The 20,196-nt window shown below is 38.6% G+C and overlaps 1 protein-coding gene and 1 non-coding gene across 2 annotated transcripts; both read left to right on the top strand.

Annotated features, from left to right (window-relative positions):
• The first annotated feature begins 452 nt into the window (after positions 1-452).
• On the top strand, positions 453-18,459 carry nop56 (NOP56 ribonucleoprotein homolog). Its single transcript, XM_039759104.1, has 12 exons — positions 453-549; positions 2,634-2,723; positions 3,214-3,328; positions 3,525-3,692; positions 6,945-7,143; positions 8,342-8,529; positions 8,730-8,881; positions 9,990-10,090; positions 11,249-11,397; positions 14,157-14,278; positions 15,444-15,584; positions 16,389-18,459. Exons 1-12 carry the CDS (start codon positions 547-549, stop codon positions 16,599-16,601), a joined length of 1,641 nt encoding a protein of 546 aa, XP_039615038.1. The 5' UTR covers positions 453-546; the 3' UTR covers positions 16,602-18,459.
• Positions 8,026-8,165, top strand: LOC120533156. Its single transcript, XR_005634452.1, has one exon. It is a non-coding gene; the product is annotated as a small nucleolar RNA SNORA51 (small nucleolar RNA).
• Positions 18,460-20,196: the final 1,737 nt, after the last annotated feature.

Genomic DNA, 20,196 nt, shown 5'->3' with positions numbered 1-20,196 from the left:
TGCAGCCTGGTTAAGAGTTCACGTGACCCTACAACCAGGTTACTTGCAGAGAAATCCGTGCATTGACCCGGTTTCTCTAACCATAATATGAGAGTACATGGTGTTTTTGGAAACCGTATTTCTGTAAATAACTTAATGGTAAAGGGTCGCGTGGGGTGGCAGCCGAGTGACTGACTAACGTAGGGAGTACGGACTGGCTGAGGCCATCCATTTTGAAAGCAGGACTAACTTGATCAACTCGGATCACTTACCGGTAAAAACAAAGTAAATATGTATTGCGTCAAGAATTACTGGCGTTTAACTTATGCAAACAGAACGTACGATATAAATGTAATTCACCTTTAAATACCACTGACAACAAACCTAAGTGGAAGCTAAGAATACAAGTACACCTCTAGCACATGAGCCAATGCCAGCTGCTAGTTATCAGGCATGCGCATAAACGAAAAAGGGGTGTAGCGTACATTGCGCGTGTGTGAGGGGAGGCTTTTCTCGCGGGGTTTGCTGGTTGTGGTGTATAGCAGAGGAAGAACTCGCGAAGGGAAGATGGTGAGTAGTGGTCTAAGAAGAAAATGGTGCGATTGCTACTCACTTACTTGAATGCATGTGTATTTTTTATTATAAACATATATTATACTTATTGCGCATGTAAGCTGACGTCGTGTTATCTGCAAGCATTAAGGGAAGGCGCGGTTGATGACTCATTTTCCATTTACGAAAAATAATTTGCAACAGTAAAGTCTAGCGAAGTCCGTCAGATTATCAAATTTAAAGATAACGCCACATTGATCAGTATTACTACAGCTATGCAGGCTTAACGCGTTTTTTTAAAAATAAATCGTCGTTTTTAACGAAGTATAATCTTACAACCGACTTCCCGGGGCGGGCACCACATGTTGCAGAGGTCTGCCACGTGTGGGATAATGGAGGGTACTGTTGATGGTTCTACTGTCCCTTGGTTGAGTCATTTATTTTGGTCAGGGTTCCGTGTTTTTTGCACAGATTTTGATTGCTCATTTGTGGGAGAATATGTAGTTAGGACCTATGAACCGGCAGCGGCCCGTCATAAGGTCCACGTGGTCCTGCGGCACGTGTACGAGCTAGGCCAAAAAGTGTGCTTTTTTTAATTTTAACTGCAGAAAATGAAGATGTATATTGAGCCATTTGCGATGTATTATAATAATAATTTTTATTTGTAATTTTGAGCTCGATTTAATTGACACGTACTTGCTAGGTCACTTTTTCTTGTACGTCAATCTGACTTGCACAGTCGAGTAGGGGCTTGTTATTTTGATTTGTTCTTTTTGATTTTTTATACAAAGTTCCTCGGGAATTGATTTCTGTCAAATCGGTTTCAGAGCGATGGGTAACGAACTTAGCAAGGAGTAACTATTAGTTTCTTTAAAATTCTTTTTAATATAAAATCCAATTCAGATTCTCAGGCCATGTGTGATCTGTGCACACATCTAACGCACATTATAGGTAACGAGATCGACGTGTTCGTTATTTTCTCACGGTAGTGTCTTTTTGTGCAAGTCGCTTTGTATTGCATGCTTAGTAAAAAGTAATTAGATCTGACTGACCGCGATACAGTCCAAACCAATAGCCCACGATTTAAATCTAACTGCTGAAACATTACTGGGTTTCTCATCTGCAAAGTTTATGCAGAGTACCATGGCACCACAGTAATGCTATGATGATATCCATTTTCCAACCCGCTGAATCCGAACACAGGGTCACGTGGGTCCGCCGGAGCCAATCCCAGCCAACACGGGGCACAAGGCAGGAACCAATCCTGGGCAGGGTGCCAACCCACCGCAGGACACACACAAACACACCCACAAACCAAGCACACACTATCCAATGTACAAAAGCGGATTCTTTTAGAGTTTTCTGGATCACTTATCTTTTCCAAATAAGCTTTCTGTTCACAATTGATGGCGTTTGGTATCCCATTGTGATCGTTTTATTTAAAGTTTGCAGCTGCAGCTACATGGTATTTTCAGAGGGCCCTCCAGAGCGATTACTAAATGTTTGCAACGTTCTATCTGTTGAATTAAAAATGCAATGCATTTTATTACTCCATGCATAACAAAGTACAGTACATGCCGATAGGTTATGCATCACAGATGGTAATGCTGAATGTGCATAACAGCGTGAGTGCCAAAAGAGTTGAAACTGGTTTATTAGTTGAATGCCGCTGTTTTTAAAAATATACACAACATGAATGTGTAGTGCCATTAGCGGGCTTCATCAGAGTCCAGATTGTTGAATATCATCACTCTATTAGGATAGTATGATGAACAACACAATTGGAATAACTTGATATATGCTTTTACTGGGTTTGAGTTGTTAAATGAAAAGCAAGATGTGTTGAACGATTTGCAAACTCCTTTAGTAAAATATTGTAAATGGTGGAGCTCATTCGAAAGGCATTTGTTTACATATTTACCAGAAGGTTAAGCTGCATTGTTTGACTACTTTCCCTTATCTGGTGCCTTGAATCCGTTTCAAGATGTGCCTGCTGCAGTGGATGAAATTAAGAAAATGACTGCATCTTGTGTCAACACTTCTATAAACTGGGTTCACTTGATGTTTCTTATACCTTTTGAATTTTTTAACCCCCATTCCAGGTCTTGCTACACGTGCTCTTTGAGCATGCCGCTGGGTATGCCCTATTTGTAGTAAAGGAAGCTGAAGAGATTGGCATGCTTCTACCTCAGGTAATAAACATTGATTTGTTTATGGAGATGTGATTAAAACTAAAACAGTTTGTTTTGGGGGTTGCTTATTGGACACTTTCATAAACAAGTTCTTGAAGAGATGTATGACCACTGGGGCAATTCACGGGTCCTTTAGATTGGTGTGACCATAGTTACTATATCTGCTTAGCGAATGCTTCTCAGTTTTTGTGCATTGCCCAGTATTGCAAGGGGAAAAATAAGGTTTAAATTGAATGGTCGTACATACATGCAAGTTTAATTACAACATTCCTGACAGAATACAGTGGAGTGTCTGGCACAATACAGCTGTGACATTACCTTTCGCCCTCAGCACACTTAACATTTTATATTAGTGTGTTGAGCTTTGCACCAGTTGATTGTACAAGGACGTCCTATCCTATCTAATGTGGAGATCACATTACCAAATCTAATCTTTCACTATTTTTATGGAATATTTTGTCTTATTGCATTAATTCATATCTTTTTATAGGTGGAAGAGAGTGTTTTGAGTGTTGGCAAATTCAACACCATTGTCCAACTGACTGCCTTTTCTCCATTTAAATCTGCACAGTCTGCTCTAGAGAACATAAATGCCATTTCTGAAGGTATGAGTTAACTTTGTGCATAGCTGGTTATTTACACAGATCTGTTTACATATCCCCAATGTTATGATGCTTTAATAATCTGTCAATCTACTGATTTATGTTGATGTCAGCATTTAACTGAACATTGAGTGTCTTAAGTTAATGAACAAAATGTTTTCATGTGATATCTGTATAAATATTGTATTTCTCGTTTCAGGTATTATACATGCAGATCTAAAGCTGTTTCTTGAAACCAATATCCCACCTTCTGGGAAGAAGCGCAAGGTGGTTTTGGGTGTTGCTGATGGGAAGATTGGTGCTGCAGTGCAGGAGGAACTTGGTGTGTCTTGTCAGACAGGTGGAGTTGTAGCAGAAATTTTGAGAGGTGAGGTTGTAAGGCTGCCATTGTCATACAGTAGGTGGGATGATATGGGTACTTTGAAATCATTAAATATATACTGTATGTACCTTTTTGTGTTTTAATAAATGCGGAAGTTATAGGTAAATACTAGATGTCCAACTGTTTGATGCACAAAATCTGTATTATTACCTAAGCTTCTAGTTCTCTTGCATACTTTCCACTCTTTATAGTAGACTTTAAGTTCAGTCCCTTGGGGCACAAGTGGCAGAACATCGTCATTCCATACTGCCTTTAAGTGGATTCTTTAAGTGTGCCTTTTACAACCAGGAATGTGTGTCTGTCTGTCTAAAAATTTCCTGGTAAGGGATTCATTTCATTGTAAACTTTTTTTTTTGTTTGCTTTCTTTTCATATGTTGTATTGCAAACCAGTGAGTACAAAAGTGTCGATACTGAAGTCACCGCCATTCTTTAACACCAAGTGGTTTTTTGCCTCTGCCTGGTCTGTTCTTCAGTTGTCAGAATGTGGTTACAATTAAAGTTTGAAATTCGTGCCACAGAAAAACATGAGAGAACACTTGAGTATTTGACCTCATGGCTGAAAATGCAAGACTTTATTAAATTTCAGCGTTTTCCCGAATCAGGTTTTAAGGTTGATACCTATCCTATTTTATGTTGCTGAATTAATCGGCATCAGAATTTTTTTTCTTTCTAAATTCTTAACTCTTTTCACACTGAGCTCCAGCATAACCAGATGTGTAGAAATGTGATGTTCAATATTAAAACAATTTTGGTATTTATATAACTGAAGTATACACCACAGGTGTTCATTCTTTAACAAGAAAATGAAATTCTGTAGGCTTATTTTCAGTGGCCATAAAAATACTAAAATAACATTTCCCTTAAATTACATACTTTAACTACTAAAATATATACAGACCATTTCATGTAATGTCATGAAAGAAAAAAGTCTTATAATAAGCTGTTATGTTTAATTTCTTCTAAAATTTGCTTACCTGAAACAGCTTACTTTATAAATGCAATTTAAACCATTTTTCTTTGTTCAACGAAAAATATTTTCACACAAATTCTCTTAAGACTGGCAGTTAAACACTGTTTAATTTTTAATCAGTTGCACTATATATTTTTTGCTATGAAAATATTTTATTTTTGTGCAGTGACATTAATTATTAATTATTAGACATTAATTCTTTGGGTAATATAAATATGGATTACTATTTTAATTATATAGTATTTTGATTCTTTCCAAAACTTGCACTGTATGATGCACGCATAATATAAACTAGACCAAGTTTGTGAAAAGCTGCAAATCAATCTGTTGCTAATAAGGTGTTTATCACAAAGATACAAGGCTTATGTACCTAGCAAGTTTACAAGTAAAATAGATATATTTCCACTATAAAGCTAACAAGCCTATTGCTTACTAAGCATTATCAAATCTTTATCTCTTTTTATAAATGAAAATGTCAGCTGCTGTACAAGCTCACTCACCATCCAAACTCCAACAAGCATTGTCTGTCAAAGTGCAAAACTTCCTAGTTTTGTTGCACCACTTTAATATAAAGACTGATATTACAATCTTCTGTCTTGCTGCTCTGTTTACAGGAAGTTCACAGGAAAAACGTGCATATATAGAGTAATCCCTGACATACAGGAGTACTACAAAAGTTACTGTACATCTTAGAAAAGCAGATGTGGGGAAAGCATATGCAGCCAATTTACTAATCACTGATAGTCTATTGTAGTGAAAATTGGCCAGTTTAGATATATTCTACACAGATAATCAGGCGCTGGATTTGAAGCAAGTGTGCTGGATCAGTAAAGTGGCAATGCCGATAAGTGTGCACTACTGTACAGCTTAAAATAAGAGTGTGTGAATTATATTTCGACTAAATCTAATTATTTAAATGAAAATTCACACAGCTTTATTGACTGCTCAGCTGTCTTAAAGCTGCAGGAAAAATTAGAGAGTATGGATTAAAAATATTATTTTTCAGAATAAGTTGGCATAAAAATGCTTGAAATACCCAGTCAAAGTACTTTTGAAACTGGATTATTTTTTTTTTATTATTTTTTTAACCACCCTCCTCCTGTCTGAAATTCCCATCTGTTACATTTAACCCTTTGTTACTCAGGTGGGGTGTTGCACACCCCAGTTGCCAAAGTTATGCGCATTTCTCATAGATGGCACAGCGTGGAACTTTGATGCCTTGAGTAGCTGTAAGTTGACTAACTTATTGCCCATGCAAGCGCACACGTCAGTTGGAGGTGGACCCTTGCGCTGATTAACATTGTTTTACGTCGTTCTGGGTGTTTAGCACCCCACCAGAGTAGTCCTGCAGGGTATCGTTGGTATTTCACACCCCACCCGAGCATTGACGAATGACATAGGATAGGCTTATCAGACTTTTGGAGGAGGTTGAAAGTGAATCTGATCCAAGTGAACAGAGTGATTCTGAGTTAGAACCAGAGTCAAGTTTAGACTTAGAACCAGAACACATCAGCCACAGGAAAGATACTATGTAGGAAAAGACAAATCCTTCAAGTGGTATAAGACCCCACCTCGAAAGCAAGTTCGCACCAGAGCTCACAACATTATAAAGGAATCACCCGGAGTCACAGGAAATACAAAGTCAGTCTCTCTCTCTCTCCTTTGAATTTGTCATATAGCCAGACATAATGGAGATGCTTCTTGACTGCATCAACAAGGTGGCCGCATAATATAAGGACAGATCTACGGTCGGAAAAACTGAAGTGGAGCTAAAGGCTCTTTTTGGGCTTGTGTCCTAGTAAAGATTAATTGCACTTAAAATATTTCTTACTACCATGTCTCCATAAATAACAGTGGGTTGCAATACATCCCAGCTGAGCACTTATGAGAGTTCACGAAACCCGAGTAACGAAGGGTTAAGGATTGCAAATCCAACCCCCCAAATTTGAGTGTTGCCTGCTACAGGACAAACACAGTCGTGTGTGTGTTTTTGTTTTTTTTTGTTTTTTTTGTAGTAGTGTTGCTTTGCAAGCATGTCAAATAGACAGAGAAGAAAACTTGGATAGGATGTGATTCCGTTAGATGCGTTATGATCCAGGTACCCATAGGAGAATAGGTGTGTTTGCCTGTTGTGGATGCAGCTTGAAGTCTGTCACTTTTACTCCTTGATTTTGATTTGAAACCCCTTGAAACTGAATTTCTGGTTTTTGCCTGAAATAAAATTTGCTGTGCTTGACTTGGTGTGATATGTCTCATTTTTCTGCAGGTATTCGATTACATTTCCATTCTTTGGTGAAGGGTCTTACTGCTCAGTCTGCATCCAAAGCTCAGCTGGGTTTGGGTCACAGCTATTCGAGAGCAAAGGTAAAATTCAATGTGAATAGAGCAGACAATATGATAATCCAGTCCATTGCCCTCTTGGATCAGCTAGATAAGGACATAAACACCTTTGCAATGAGAGTCAGGTCAGTATTTGATTTCTTACTGAGAATTGTTTATAGATTACTTGTGTAACTGTAATAGTAAAGTGTGAACAAAAAAGTACCAAGGGTAAAGAAATACTTTGAGTCTTAGTTTGAATCTTTGATATGTAATTTCTACATGAAAACATGAGAAGTTTTTTACTCAGCCATCACTATACCTTATACAGTGTACATGGGGTAAATACCATATTAACAAATTTGAGGTGGTGTATTCCTTTAAAACAAGTGCTGAAGTAAATTGATTTCTCCCATGATACTCTTCTTGTAATTGGAGTGAATCCTGCTTTGTTAGTGAAATCTGAGTAATTTCCCTTCCAGAGCTTAATAGTTAAAGTGGTAGTTTTTAATTTTTGATTTGTTAGATTTTCAATCTGTGTGTGTTTTTGAGTTAAAATGAAACTGGTTTAAGTATTTGTTGTCAAATAGTTGGATTTGCCTAACACTGTTATGGGTAGTAAGTAGTTTAAGAACATGTAGCAAAAATGTTAGCTTTTAAAATATATTTGTAGCAATTTTTGAAGCAGCAAAATGTTAATGTAACATTTTTATCACATAAAGCAGCAGTTTGAGTCCTTTGACATATGTGACAGTTGAATATACTCTGGTTGACAGTTACTTTTAAAAAATATAGTTAGGGTTTGTGTGAATGCTTTCGTATCCATCCCCTTTCAAAGTAAAGGCCTTTCAATGTCTATTTTCCATGACCTGTTGGAAACGAGAAAGAAGACATTGGCTTACATGGTCAATTAAGTTCCAAACTGGTCTGGGTTTCTTGGGTGTTAAATCTACCAGTGGGGTGTATATCTTTGTTTTACCACTATAGAGCTTTTAACCATTAGTCTGCTTTACTGGATTCTAGCTGCCACCCTCCCACTGCTTACCACAGTTTGTGCCATTCCAGCACTGACTGTATAGAAAAGGGAGGCATAATAACTTTTCCTTTTACATCCTTTAGGAGCAGGCTTTGTTCATGTCTGCTTCTTTGGATTTGTTGGGAGATAGATTTGTTTTAAGATGCTGAAAATTTCACTACTTTCACCAATTCAAAAGCCATGTAGAAGATTTTAATAAGGTATAAGCATGCTAATACACAGCAAACTACAGCACAGTTTTAGGAAATTTTGTGGTATGGCTTTATTTTAACATGAGTGAATGTGAATTTCTCTTTTCTTTGTTTTAGAGAATGGTATGGGTATCACTTCCCAGAGCTAATCAAGATTATTAGTGATAACTACACTTACTGCTGTCTGGCAAAACTGATTGGGAATCGGAAGGAACTGTCATCTGAAAGTCTAGAGGCTTTAGAAGAGGTGGTGATGGACAGCGCCAAAGCACAAGCTATTCTTGAGGCCTCAAAAAGCTCAATGGGTTAGTACATATCACTGTCATCTGCAGTTGTATCTCCTTACCAATGCTGTTGGATACAAATGATGTGCATTCAAAATCTGTCAATCCACTGATTATCATGACTGATATTATTATGATCTGAATATCCTTCAAGCAGAGATTGTTTCCTTCTATGCCTCAAAGTGCAAAATTATCTTAAGAGTTTGTATTAATTATCTTAGGTATGGATATCTCTCCTATTGATTTAATCAACATTGAGAGTTTCTCCAGCCGAGTGATCTCCCTGGCAGAGTATAGGAAGGGATTGCAAGAGTATCTCCGTTCTAAGATGAGCCAGGTTGCGCCTAATTTGGCAGCTCTCATTGGTGAAGTGGTAGGTGATTTCTTTTAAGATTTTGGAATTTTAAAAATGTGCAAATATAATTTGCCTTGGCTTGAATTAACTTCACAGTGGCACTGTCCTTACTGTTGATAAACAGAAGCACCATTTTGCTTAGCAAAGTTGTGCATATCTACAGTAATGCAGGCAAGATTGATTCACAGTGCCCTGATTCTATTCAATATTGATTTGTATCTTGACTGAATTAGGTGCTTTTATATTAGTGATTACTTAACTATACATAGATGTCTATATATTGACTTAATTTCATACACATAAGCATGGAATAAATTAAGAAATACTCTATTAGTAATGGAACAGTTAACAACATTTTTTTTTTTAATACAGCACTGAACATTTTTAAAATTCACCATGATTTAACATGTGTATTGCCACATCGGAGTCCATACATTATGGTGCCTTCATGTTTTAAACACAATGCATTGGCATCTTTATAAAACATTTATGTAAACTTGCGAATATACAATAATTAAATATTGCTTCTTAAGTATTCTTCAATAACCTGTTCATGTGTTATGAATCTCCATGTAGACACCCTTCAACTAAACTAGCCAGGTTTATTCCACTATTGGACATTTTAAAGGGAAAGGTGCTATATACACGTAAATAAAATGTATTTACTAAAATCTCGAATTAGTTAAAATTAAAGATACCGCATAAAGATTTGTTTTTCTATAATTCTACTAGTTACACATCTTCAATTCTAAGAAATCTTGAAAATCTATCTATCTTCAATGCCAGTTGCTTTAGTTCCAAAGTAAAGGGCAAATTTTAAGTTGTAGCATTTGATCTACTGAAAGTGTCCTTGCTGCCATTTCTTAATTTTCAGCACATGCTGGTAAAATGCACCCCTTATTGAGTGAATCACGTTGTTGTTGTTGTGTTCTAGAGATTTGTAAGTGGGCCCTGTGATGGTCTTGCACTTTGCGCAGGGTTGCTTCTGGCATGTGCTTAACTGCAAGAACTGAGTCCCATTGACTTTTAAACTGTGTTAAGCTGATTCAGTGAATAAATCCGTGAACACGTGGATATTGTGAAATACTTAATAGTATGTTAAGTAATATGGCTTTCTTTCTGACAGGTTGGTGCTCGTCTCATCTCGCACGCTGGCAGTTTGACAAATCTGGCAAAGTACCCTGCTTCAACGGTGCAAATCCTGGGTGCTGAGAAAGCTTTATTCAGGTATAACTGCAAGGTGGTTGTTATGATGGCAGATAACTGGGTGCTTCTAGGTAATGACCTGCTGCTATCTGAGCCTGCCTCAGTAGTACTGTGAATGATTGTCCTAGGCCCCAGATTCTGAGCAGCCACCAGCAATTGGTTGCATACAAGTTGTGGATTTTGGTATAGAACTAAAACAGCAGGGTAGGAAATCTACCAGTGTTTATGTAATAAGAGTCTGGAACAATTCGTCATTTAATCTTACTTCGTGTCATAAGACTAAATGAGAGATTAGTTTTTATGCTATGTAGCCACATGTTAAGTTCTCAGTACATGTAATAGACTGCCATTAATCATAAATTATGAACATGATGGCATGTAATTTTGAAATAGTTTTATTTGAATTTCTGAATGTAAATTGCTGTATTGCTTCATCTTTGCTTTAATACTGCACAGTAAGAAATTTTAAACCAAATACATGGATGAGTATTTTTTGAAAAAATCAAAGTGCAACAGATAAGCTTCAAGTTCAGGTTATGGCAGGAGATTCTTGTTGAGGATTACAGCAAGAAGGATCTGCCACAGTGTTTCTCATTTTTTTTGCCCAGACCTTAAGTGTTTGCATGCAATAGCAACACATACAATTGTCAGGTGGCATTGTAGATATGAATATTTTGAAAGACTTTGAAAACCTGTAACGCTTTCATTCTATGCAACATAGAATCGGTGCAGACAGGTGTCAAAAGATGTTTAAACTAGAAGAATGTGTGCTAAATATGTTATTACATATTAGGCAGAGTTAAAATGTGATAGCATTTTGAAAATGCCACAGTGCCACTTGATGGATTAACATGGATTTGGTGTGTGCTGCCTTAATGTGCAGTCAGACTTTTAATAACCTGTTTAAACTTTGTGCAGCACTGGTGTATGCAAATATTAAAATGCATTGCCATTAATAAAGTATAATCCCATTTGCATCTTGCATTTGGGCATAAAGGAAAGTCCTATACTACGGGGAAGCTCAAGATTTCTCTAAGGGCCAGTAGGAGCTGATATTTTGCAGTACCTTCTTACAAAAATTTCTTGTGATCAAGCTGCTAGTTTGAAAAAAGCTTTTCAGGTGAGGGGCTCTTGCATTGCTTTTATTGTACTTTTCCCAAACGGATGCATGTTTTACAGAGCATTGAAGACTAGAGGAAACACGCCGAAGTATGGATTAATCTTTCATTCCACATTCATTGGTCGTGCTGCAGCCAAAAACAAAGGACGCATTTCTCGGTACTTGGCAAATAAGTGCACTATTGCCTCCAGGATAGACTGCTTTTCTGGTGAGTTAATGAATGGTTTGGAACATTTTGATAAGCTTCTATTGTTAAGGCTGTGTTTGAGAGAGAAAATACTTGGAGGACATCTTGCAGGTTTTTAGCAATGATGCTGATATTTTTCGTCAACAGGATTTCACCAGTGGTGAATGCTGAAAACCCTAAACTGAGCAAAAAATCCTGCAAGAATTCTAATATTGAGGACTCTCAATTGGCAGACTTTTAATGTATTAAATCCATACTTGTGTTTTAAGTCTTACCCTTAGAATAATTTGCCATAGCTCTGGCAGTCCAGAACAGTTTTACTGTTTCAGCTTATTTTTGCACTGGTTGGTTGCTGTTCTTGATCATCCCAAATTCAAGTGTCAGGGAGTGTAAATTGTGAACTGCAGCAGAGTACTGTTTGCATTTTTGCTTCATCAGCCTAAACAGAAACATACAGTGCATCCGGAAAGTATTCACAGCGCATCACTTTTTCCACATTTTATGTTACAGCCTTATTCCAAATTTTGGATTAAATTCATTTTTTTCCTCAATTCTACATCCAACACCCCATAATGACAATGTGAAAAAAGTTTACTTGAGGTTTTTGCAAATTTATTAAAAATAAAAAAACGGAGAAATCACATGTACATAAGCATTCACAGCCTTTGCTCAATACTTTGTCGATGCACCTTTTGGCAGCAATTACAGCTGCAAGTCTTTTTGAATATGGTGCCACAAGTTTGGCACACCTATCCTTGGCCAGTTTTGCTCATTCCTCTTTGCAGCACACCTCAAGCTCCATCAGGTTGGATGGGAAGCGTCTGTACACAGCCATTTTAAGATCTCTCCAGAGATGTCCAATCGGATTCAAGTCTGGGCTCTGGAGCAGGTTTTCATCCTGGATGTCTTTGTACATTGCTGCAGTCATCTTTCCCTTTATCCTAACTAGTCTCCCAGTTCCTGCCACTGAAAAACCTCCCCACAGCATGATGCTGCCACCACAGTGCTTCACTTGTAGGGATGGTATTGGCCTGGTGATGAGCGGTGCCTGGTTTCCTCCAAACGTGATGCCTGGCATTCACACCAAAGAGTTCAATCTTTGTCTCATCAGACCAGAGAATTTTGTTTCTCATGGTCTGAGAGTCCTTCAGTTGCCTTTTGGCAAACTCCAGGCGGGCTTCCATGTGCCTTTTACTAAGGAGTGGCTTCCGTCTGGTCACTCTACCATACAGGTCTGATTGTTGGATTGCTGCAGTGATGGTTGTCCTGGAAGGTTCTCCTCTCTCCACAGAGGACCTCTGGAGCTCTGACAGAGTGACCATCGGTTCTTGGTCACCTCCCTGACTAAGGCCCTTCTCCCCTGATCGCTCAGTTTAGATGGCCGGCGAGCTCTAGGAAGAGTCCTGGTGGTTTCAAACTTCTTCCACTTACGGATGATGGAGGCCACTGTGATCATTGGGACCTTCAAAGCAGCAGAAATTTTTCTGTAACCTTCCCCAGATTTGTGCCTAGAGACAATCTTCTCTTGGAGGTCTACAGACAATTCCTTTGACTTCATGCTTGATTTGTGCTCTGGCATGAACTGTCAACTGTGGGACCTTATATAGACAGGTGTGTGCCTTTCCAAATCATGTCCAATCAATTGAATTTACCACAGGTGGACTCCAATTAAGCTGCAGAAACATCTGAAGGATGATCAGGGGAAACGGGATGCACCTGAGCTCAATTTGGAGCTTCGTGGCAAAGGCTGTGAATACTTATGTACATGTGATTTCTCAGTTTTATTTTTAATAAATTTGCAAAACCCTCAAGTAAACTTTATTCACGTTGCCATTATAGGGTGTTGTGTGTAGAATTGTGAGGAAAAAAATGAATTTAATCCATTTTGGAATAAGGCTGTAACATAACAAAATGTGGAAAAAGTGATGCGCTGTGAATACTTTCTAGATGCACTGTATTTTAGGTTAATCCGGCTTTAGATACTAAGTTTTATATCTGTGAAACAAAGGATTTTATGGAGCTTTAACACTTTTTAAAGGTGGGCATGTACAAAAATCTACATCAAGGTATAGAAAGCTGAGATGTTGAAAGTCTCCTCTGTATTGTATTTGACTTGTTTCTGCACTGTCAGATGAGGGTTTTGAGCTGTCAGAATTGACAAGAAGGTGCAGCGAGCATGAATGAGTCACAGGAGATTTCACAACTTTATAGAAGTTAATCCCTACGAGCCCGGTTTAAAAATAAAATATAACAGGATAAAGTGACACTGCAAGCTGAGTTGGGACTTGACTGGTGGTATACTTAAAGTGCTCAAGCTTGCATGTATTTCTGCAGGGGATGTGACATGATGTGACAAATTAATTCCTAATTTATAGATGGTGGGGGGTGGGGGAGAGAGTGCCTTGATGCTGCCAGCTTTTGCATAAAAAGTTATGGGCGTTCTGCTGTGGGACAGGCTATCTCAGAAAACCTTACCAGGCAGGCTAAATAACTTATTTTCTCAGCCACTTAAGTGAATAAAGTAGTGTTGCCTGTAGCAGTGCAGCATGTTTCGCAAATGGTGAGAATTACCTTTCAGTGTCCAGCCATGACCAAAAAAAAAATCTGCCTGTGTAGTGCATCTCCACTACAAGACCTGTTTCTTGCGCAGTTCTTTTCTTGAATTTGTAATACTGTATTTTGTTGTCCAATTTTTGTGAATCATTGCTTGCTATCAAGTTTAATGTTTAAAAAAGTAGAAGGAATGTCCCTTTTTAATTGTCCCCCTCATTATGTTCTAGAGATACCAACAAGTGTCTTTGGAGATAAGCTTCGTGAGCAGGTTGAGGAGAGGCTTTCCTTTTATGAAACTGGTGAAGCACCACGGAAGAATATTGATGTGATGAAGGAGGCCGTAGCAGAGGCAAGTTGGTCGTCTGGGGATCTCTTGGGTGACTTTAGGTTTGTGGCCACAGATGATGTGACCTCCTTTACCTGACAATCTGTGGAGGATCAAGACTGATGTAATGAGACTGATGTGGCCTCCAGTGACATGCTGGGCTATGAGCCTACACTTTTAAACAATGTCCAGACTTCATAACAAAGGACACATTTGCATGCTTGTACCTGCTGTAAGCGAAAGTACCCTTCATTGCACTCTTGGATTTCTTTCAGGTGTAGCCATTCATGTGCATCTAAGGTAGCAGTATGGCAAATGTGCACTGTTTTTGTTTTTTTTTAAATATATAGAGAGAGTGATTTGGCCGGAAATGTGCAAGTGTATCAGTTATGCAATCCTCAGATGCCCTGGTGAGCTTTTCTTTTTTAGAAATGAATACAAGTTGATTTAGACCTGCTGTATTCAAAGTTAATCTGATGTGCCTGTATAGGGGTTGGGGGGTAAAACCTTCTTCATGAAAACTCCTGTATAGGGACGAATTGCTTCAATCTGCTTGGAGCCATTTTTTTTTTAAATGCAGGTAGTCTGGGGGGTTGAGACTATCCATACTTGTGCAGGTCATGTTGAAAACACCAGGAACCTTGGTTAATGGGAGGGCTTGCTTTGATCCTTCAGGACTTAAGCTGAAGGATTCATAAATTTGTGCTGTGAATTTTGAGGTATGTTGGATAGAATGTTGTTCAGAGGGACAGGTGGAAATTATTGCCAAATGGTGTAAATGTTCTGTTCTGATTTGATTCTGAATGGGTTTTGGTGGTAGCTGTGTGTGTGTGTGTGTGTGTGTGTGTGTGTGTGTGTTCCTTTCTCTTTCCTCCTTCATAGCCTGTTCAAGATTTAGGCCTAAATCTCCTTGGCAGTGTGAAATGAGGTTTTATTTAAAAATCAACAAATGTTAGCAGTTGAAAGGGAGCTGGAATTCCTCTCCGGAGAGGTGAGAGATTAATAAGTAAACAAACGTGTGGTTATGGTTTGTCTTCCTCCAAGACCCCCAATACCCCCAAAAAAGCTCGGGGAGAAATGCAGTGGTGCAGAAATGCCACTGAATGCAACTGGTTTGGGTAATGAGGATCTTCCACTCGGCAGAATCCTATCTTGAGTAATTTTGGCTTAATTTGTATTTTTCCTTTAGGCATCAGAAGTAACTGCTGAACTCAAACGAAAGATTGAGAAAAAAGAGAAGAAAAAGAAAAAGAAAGAAAAGAGAAGACTGGAAGCTTTGGCCACTGCAGAAGAGGAGGAAAAAGAGATGAAGGCTCAAAGCAATGGGGAGGCAAGTCATCTTTGCTTATCTGTCTCTTTCAATGTAAGATTATGTAGTCTAAGTAAAGATTCCACTAAACATTTTTTTTGGAATAAATTTTGAAGAAAATTGTTTTTATTTTGGGGAGGAGGTCTTCAGGCTAGATCCTGTTAAGCACACTTACCCTAGCTATTCAGAGAAGATTTTCTGGAATGACTCATTTAACAATATTTTAGAAAAAGTATGTGTTTGATACATTGTGAGCATAAAACTGACATGGATTATTTTGTTGTTTGACATGGTTTTTCATAGATGTTTCAATATTGCTTACTGCTTGTTCAGTGTTCTTCCCCATAGAACAACTTTATCATTATTCTCCCCGGAAAAAAAAATATGACATTACTGTAAACATGTGGTAAGTAAGAGTATGCCTGTAAGCATAGCCAAGTGTTCCAAAACTGCAAGGGGCAATGGCCGGATGGGTCCCATTCTCTGGCACTAGAAGTTCTAGCAGTGTGAAGGCTTTTATTGGTGGTTGCACATCTGACTTGCTTGCATTCAGAAAATATGAAGGTTCTGTGCATTGTTAATGAATACAATGCCAAACTGCAGTGTATATCTGCACAATGTTAGCAGAGCTCACAGAGAATGCATAGCCCTGTAGTGTCTGTGGGGCCGGGTCTAGCAGTGGAAAAACTAAACTACAAGGTGACATTTTGTTTGACCCCAAGGCCAGTTTCTTTTGGTTTTTCTTTAATTGATAGTTGATGTGTAATTGTAATGTTTGCAGTAGGCACGTTTTTTGGAAAAATCCATTTTTTTTTCTTCCATCAGGAAAATGATGAAGCAGAAGTAGTGAAAAAGAAAAAGAAACGGAGTATTTCGGATGTTTCAGAGAATGGAGTGTCAGAAATTCCTCCCACAAAGAAAAAGAAGAAAAGCAAAGAAGTTATGCAGGAAGAGGCAGAAGAATTGCCTTCCATTGTACCAGAAGTGACACAATCGGGAAAGAAGAAGAAAAAATCAAAAGTGATGGAGGATGAATAGTGACACAGAGCAAAGAGCCCTGCAAGTAATAAACCAGCAGTTCTTTCTTCATTGGGCACCCCTGTGTGATGGAGAATGTGCCTGGAAGTTTATCTGGACAATGATTTTAACCTGGCACATTTATGTGAATTACCTGGTTTTAAAATGCCAAGAGTTCTGTTTGCCTGGAAATAGGACTGCTATATTATTCACTTACTGGTCTGTTTAAGGACACCTGCTATTTTGTATGCTTATTGTAATAAAACAATTCAAATGGCAAATTGGTGGGGCTGGGAGGTCATTTAGTCTCCGGTTGACATTGGCCGCATAGTTAAGTTTGGGAGTAGTGTGCCATGTCAGAGCAGTCGGACACTTGCTCAGCTAAAATTTTTAAATGAAGTTCTAAAGCCATGTCACATGGTATGACTTTTCCAGTGATGTTCAGTCATATACTTCATTTATCAGTGGTTTCCCAGACTCTGTTCAGTGGAACTCCCCGTGGTTGCAGGTTTTTGTCCCAACCAGATTCGCAATTGATGATAACTGATCTCATATAGTTGGCTGGTATTTTTTTTTTTTCTACATTCAGAAAAGCACAATATTATGATTTTTGCAATGCAAGATATTTAAGAAATATTTCTAGTTATTGGTATAGCTTTAAATGCTTAACTCCTTTTTCTATTTTTCCCTTCATCGTATCTTAATAGTGTCCGAGTTTGGAGATGAACTCATGTTTTGGAAAGCATTCGTACACCATGGGATCAAGCGGAATGCCGTTGACTCTCAGAAAAAAATTTGTGCTTTTGATACTTTAGAAATAGCCAAGAAAATTAATCAATTTGTCATACCTTGTAGTTTCTAGTTTTGCCTCTTGAACTGCCCATGAGCAAAGATTGGCAATACCAGTTGTCAAGTCTGGCATTCCCTCCAACTAAAAGTTGTACAATGTGACATTGGCTTTACTGGCAGAATAAGAGCTTTTGGAAGTAAACCATTTCTATTCCTGAAGTGGAAATAAAACGAGCAAGACTTGACTGCATGTGAAGAGCAAACTGCTTCAAGAAATCCTGAACATTATTACAAGTGTGCTTCATGAAAATGTATGTAGTGACAAGTCTACATGCAAATACTTCACACTCTTACAACAGCTTTAGGAGTGTGATTACAATTAAGATGTAATGACCAATATAGTGCTTAAAATACTGTACTTTGTTTTAGTGTTTAATAATCTGATGGGAAAAGTCCTTAAGTGTAGAGCCCACATTTAGGGTCTACTGGTAAATACTGTATGTAAATGTTTTCTTGCACATTTTACATAACAGCAAGTAAAAAGCTATCTGTCCTCTGCTGCTTTTGTCATCAAGCTGCTGTTCATCATGTCTTGCTGTTCTGTCATAGCTTCGGTTTCCCCAGCAAGGAGTGTTGCTGCAGTTTGACTTGCTCACCCGTGCCTTTTGTTGGATGACGGTTGGTTGGTTGCGTTGAATGGCTGAAGCCTAAATGGCAAGGCACACATGAGAAATGATCATTCCTACACCGTGCTATAGGGGTCTGACAGCCAGGACTAACACTTCACTGTGTAAAGCATTGGTGGCCCTTTTCTTTGTAGGATCATCATGATTGACAAGTTGATAATATGAAAATGAAAGCAAATCCTAAAAATGTTTTGAACTAATACTTTACCCATCCTTGGTGGCAACCACCTTGTGTGATGATATGAGTCTCTAACTTAGGATTCAAGTGGTGAGAAGGTTTTGTGGCTGACCTGTACAAAAGGCGAAGTTTTATTTTTTTTAGCGTAATGTCTGTGAACTCCAGCCTACATGTCATGCTTTATGAACCTTTTCAGTGTGACTTAAATAAATCTTTTTTTACTTATGCTGCCCTTCTATAGTTTACTTGATTTGTGTATTCTGTGGAGGTCACCTCTCACACTGGGGAGTAAATGATGGTCACACGGGGCAGATCTGGAGCATGGAGTGTGTGTGTGTGACACCTCTTTAAAGCTGCAGTTTGAGCAGTGCATGTGTTGTGCTGTGAAACAGATGGGTATGGGGCAGATGACTTTAATTGCAGATTTTTCCTGAACAACTGTCAACAGCAAAACGTGCGAAAGATTGACCTGTTAGGTAGCCCTTTAGTGACATGAGTAGGGATCACACCCTTGGCTTCACAAATGGCACGTGACCGTGCTGGGCCTGACTGTCAGCAAATGATCATGCAACTTTTGTATAGGGTGGTCCAGATCGTCTGGATGATTTATGTGGAGATGATTCCAGTTTGGCGCAAAGACAATTCTTCATGTCGTCAGTTTGCACACTTCTCAATGGTCTGGGATTTTTGGGTGATTTTCTATGTAATAAACCTAATAAGTTATAGCGTATTGAAAATTGCTGTAGTTGGGATGAAGCCCAGTTTCTTTCTGTTATGGAACAGTAATATCTCCTTGTCAGAATTCATCAGCTTGAGAATCTTGATGGAATAGGGTGATATCTCCTTTCCGGGGTCACCATTCTGGTCCCCCATTATATGCAGACCTGGCTCATGTTTAATTTTCAATGAAGAATGGTATCTAATGGCTGGTCCTTGTGTTTATGTGCTGTGTTATCATTATGCTCCATTTTAATTGGGATTATTTTGGAGGTGTTCTAACAAAAGAGACCACTTTCGTCCATGTCTTGATTGTGGTTAATGAAGGGAACTTGATGAGGTGTGAATGAATCTCCAGAGGTGTATTCTTTCCTAGCACCAGAAGTTCAGTGATGATGAGACACTTGATTTTGTGGTTTATTGGCTTTGTTCTGAGTCTAGAAACTTGACATTAACATTTCTGCATGCTGGAGCTAAGTACTTCAGGCCCAGAACTTTGATCCTCTCTCAAATACGGCTTTGAAAGAAAAGTGGGCTTTGAGGTGGGTGTCTAATTTCAGCTAAACAGAAGGTGGATGGGAAATGTTCTATGCCACACACATCTAGACTGGCTTACAGTTTGTTTTAAAAGGAAAATATGGGCTGTACAGATGTACGCAAATTAAAATATCAGTTTTGAAAAGTCATTTGACATTGGCCATTGAGGTTACTTTGAAGGTAAATGACCCAACTTTTACATTAGTGGAAAGGAAAAGCAGTAATGTGGGACTCTACTGCAGGAATACTTTGCAGTTAGAAATTCTGGAGAAATCCAGTGCATTGAGGAAGGCCCTCCTTGAATAAATTAAACCTTTCTAGTGTGCTGTCCTTCCAACCGAAGGTCACTGACGTGTGTTTTGTTTAAATGTATCATCATTTTTGATGTGCTCTAAAAGCTTTTAGCCAGATTTCCTGCTCATCCAGGAGACTCCTTCTGCAATAGTGTGATGAAGTGTCACCCAAACCCCAAACTTGCCTGCTTTACCCTTCATTTAAAAGTCAGTGAATAAAAAGCACCTTTGGCTTCTGGTGCAGCATCTGTGAGTGAGGTTGCTGATGGGCAGGTAGTATATGCAAGAAGGAGGCTGGCACAGTACCACCCAGAACAGATGGCTGGATGAGGGGAGGAGAAGTGGCAGCATGAAAACCTTGCTTGTCCAGAGTCTGTAAAATAAGTGAGAGCGAGAGGGTCACTTTCACATTCTTG

The sequence above is a fragment of the Polypterus senegalus genome, chromosome 7 (assembly GCF_016835505.1).
Source record: "Polypterus senegalus isolate Bchr_013 chromosome 7, ASM1683550v1, whole genome shotgun sequence".
NCBI lineage: Eukaryota > Metazoa > Chordata > Cladistia > Polypteriformes > Polypteridae > Polypterus > Polypterus senegalus.
Note: the sequence above shows the minus strand (reverse complement) of the source record. Positions and strands in the feature narration are given on the sequence as shown.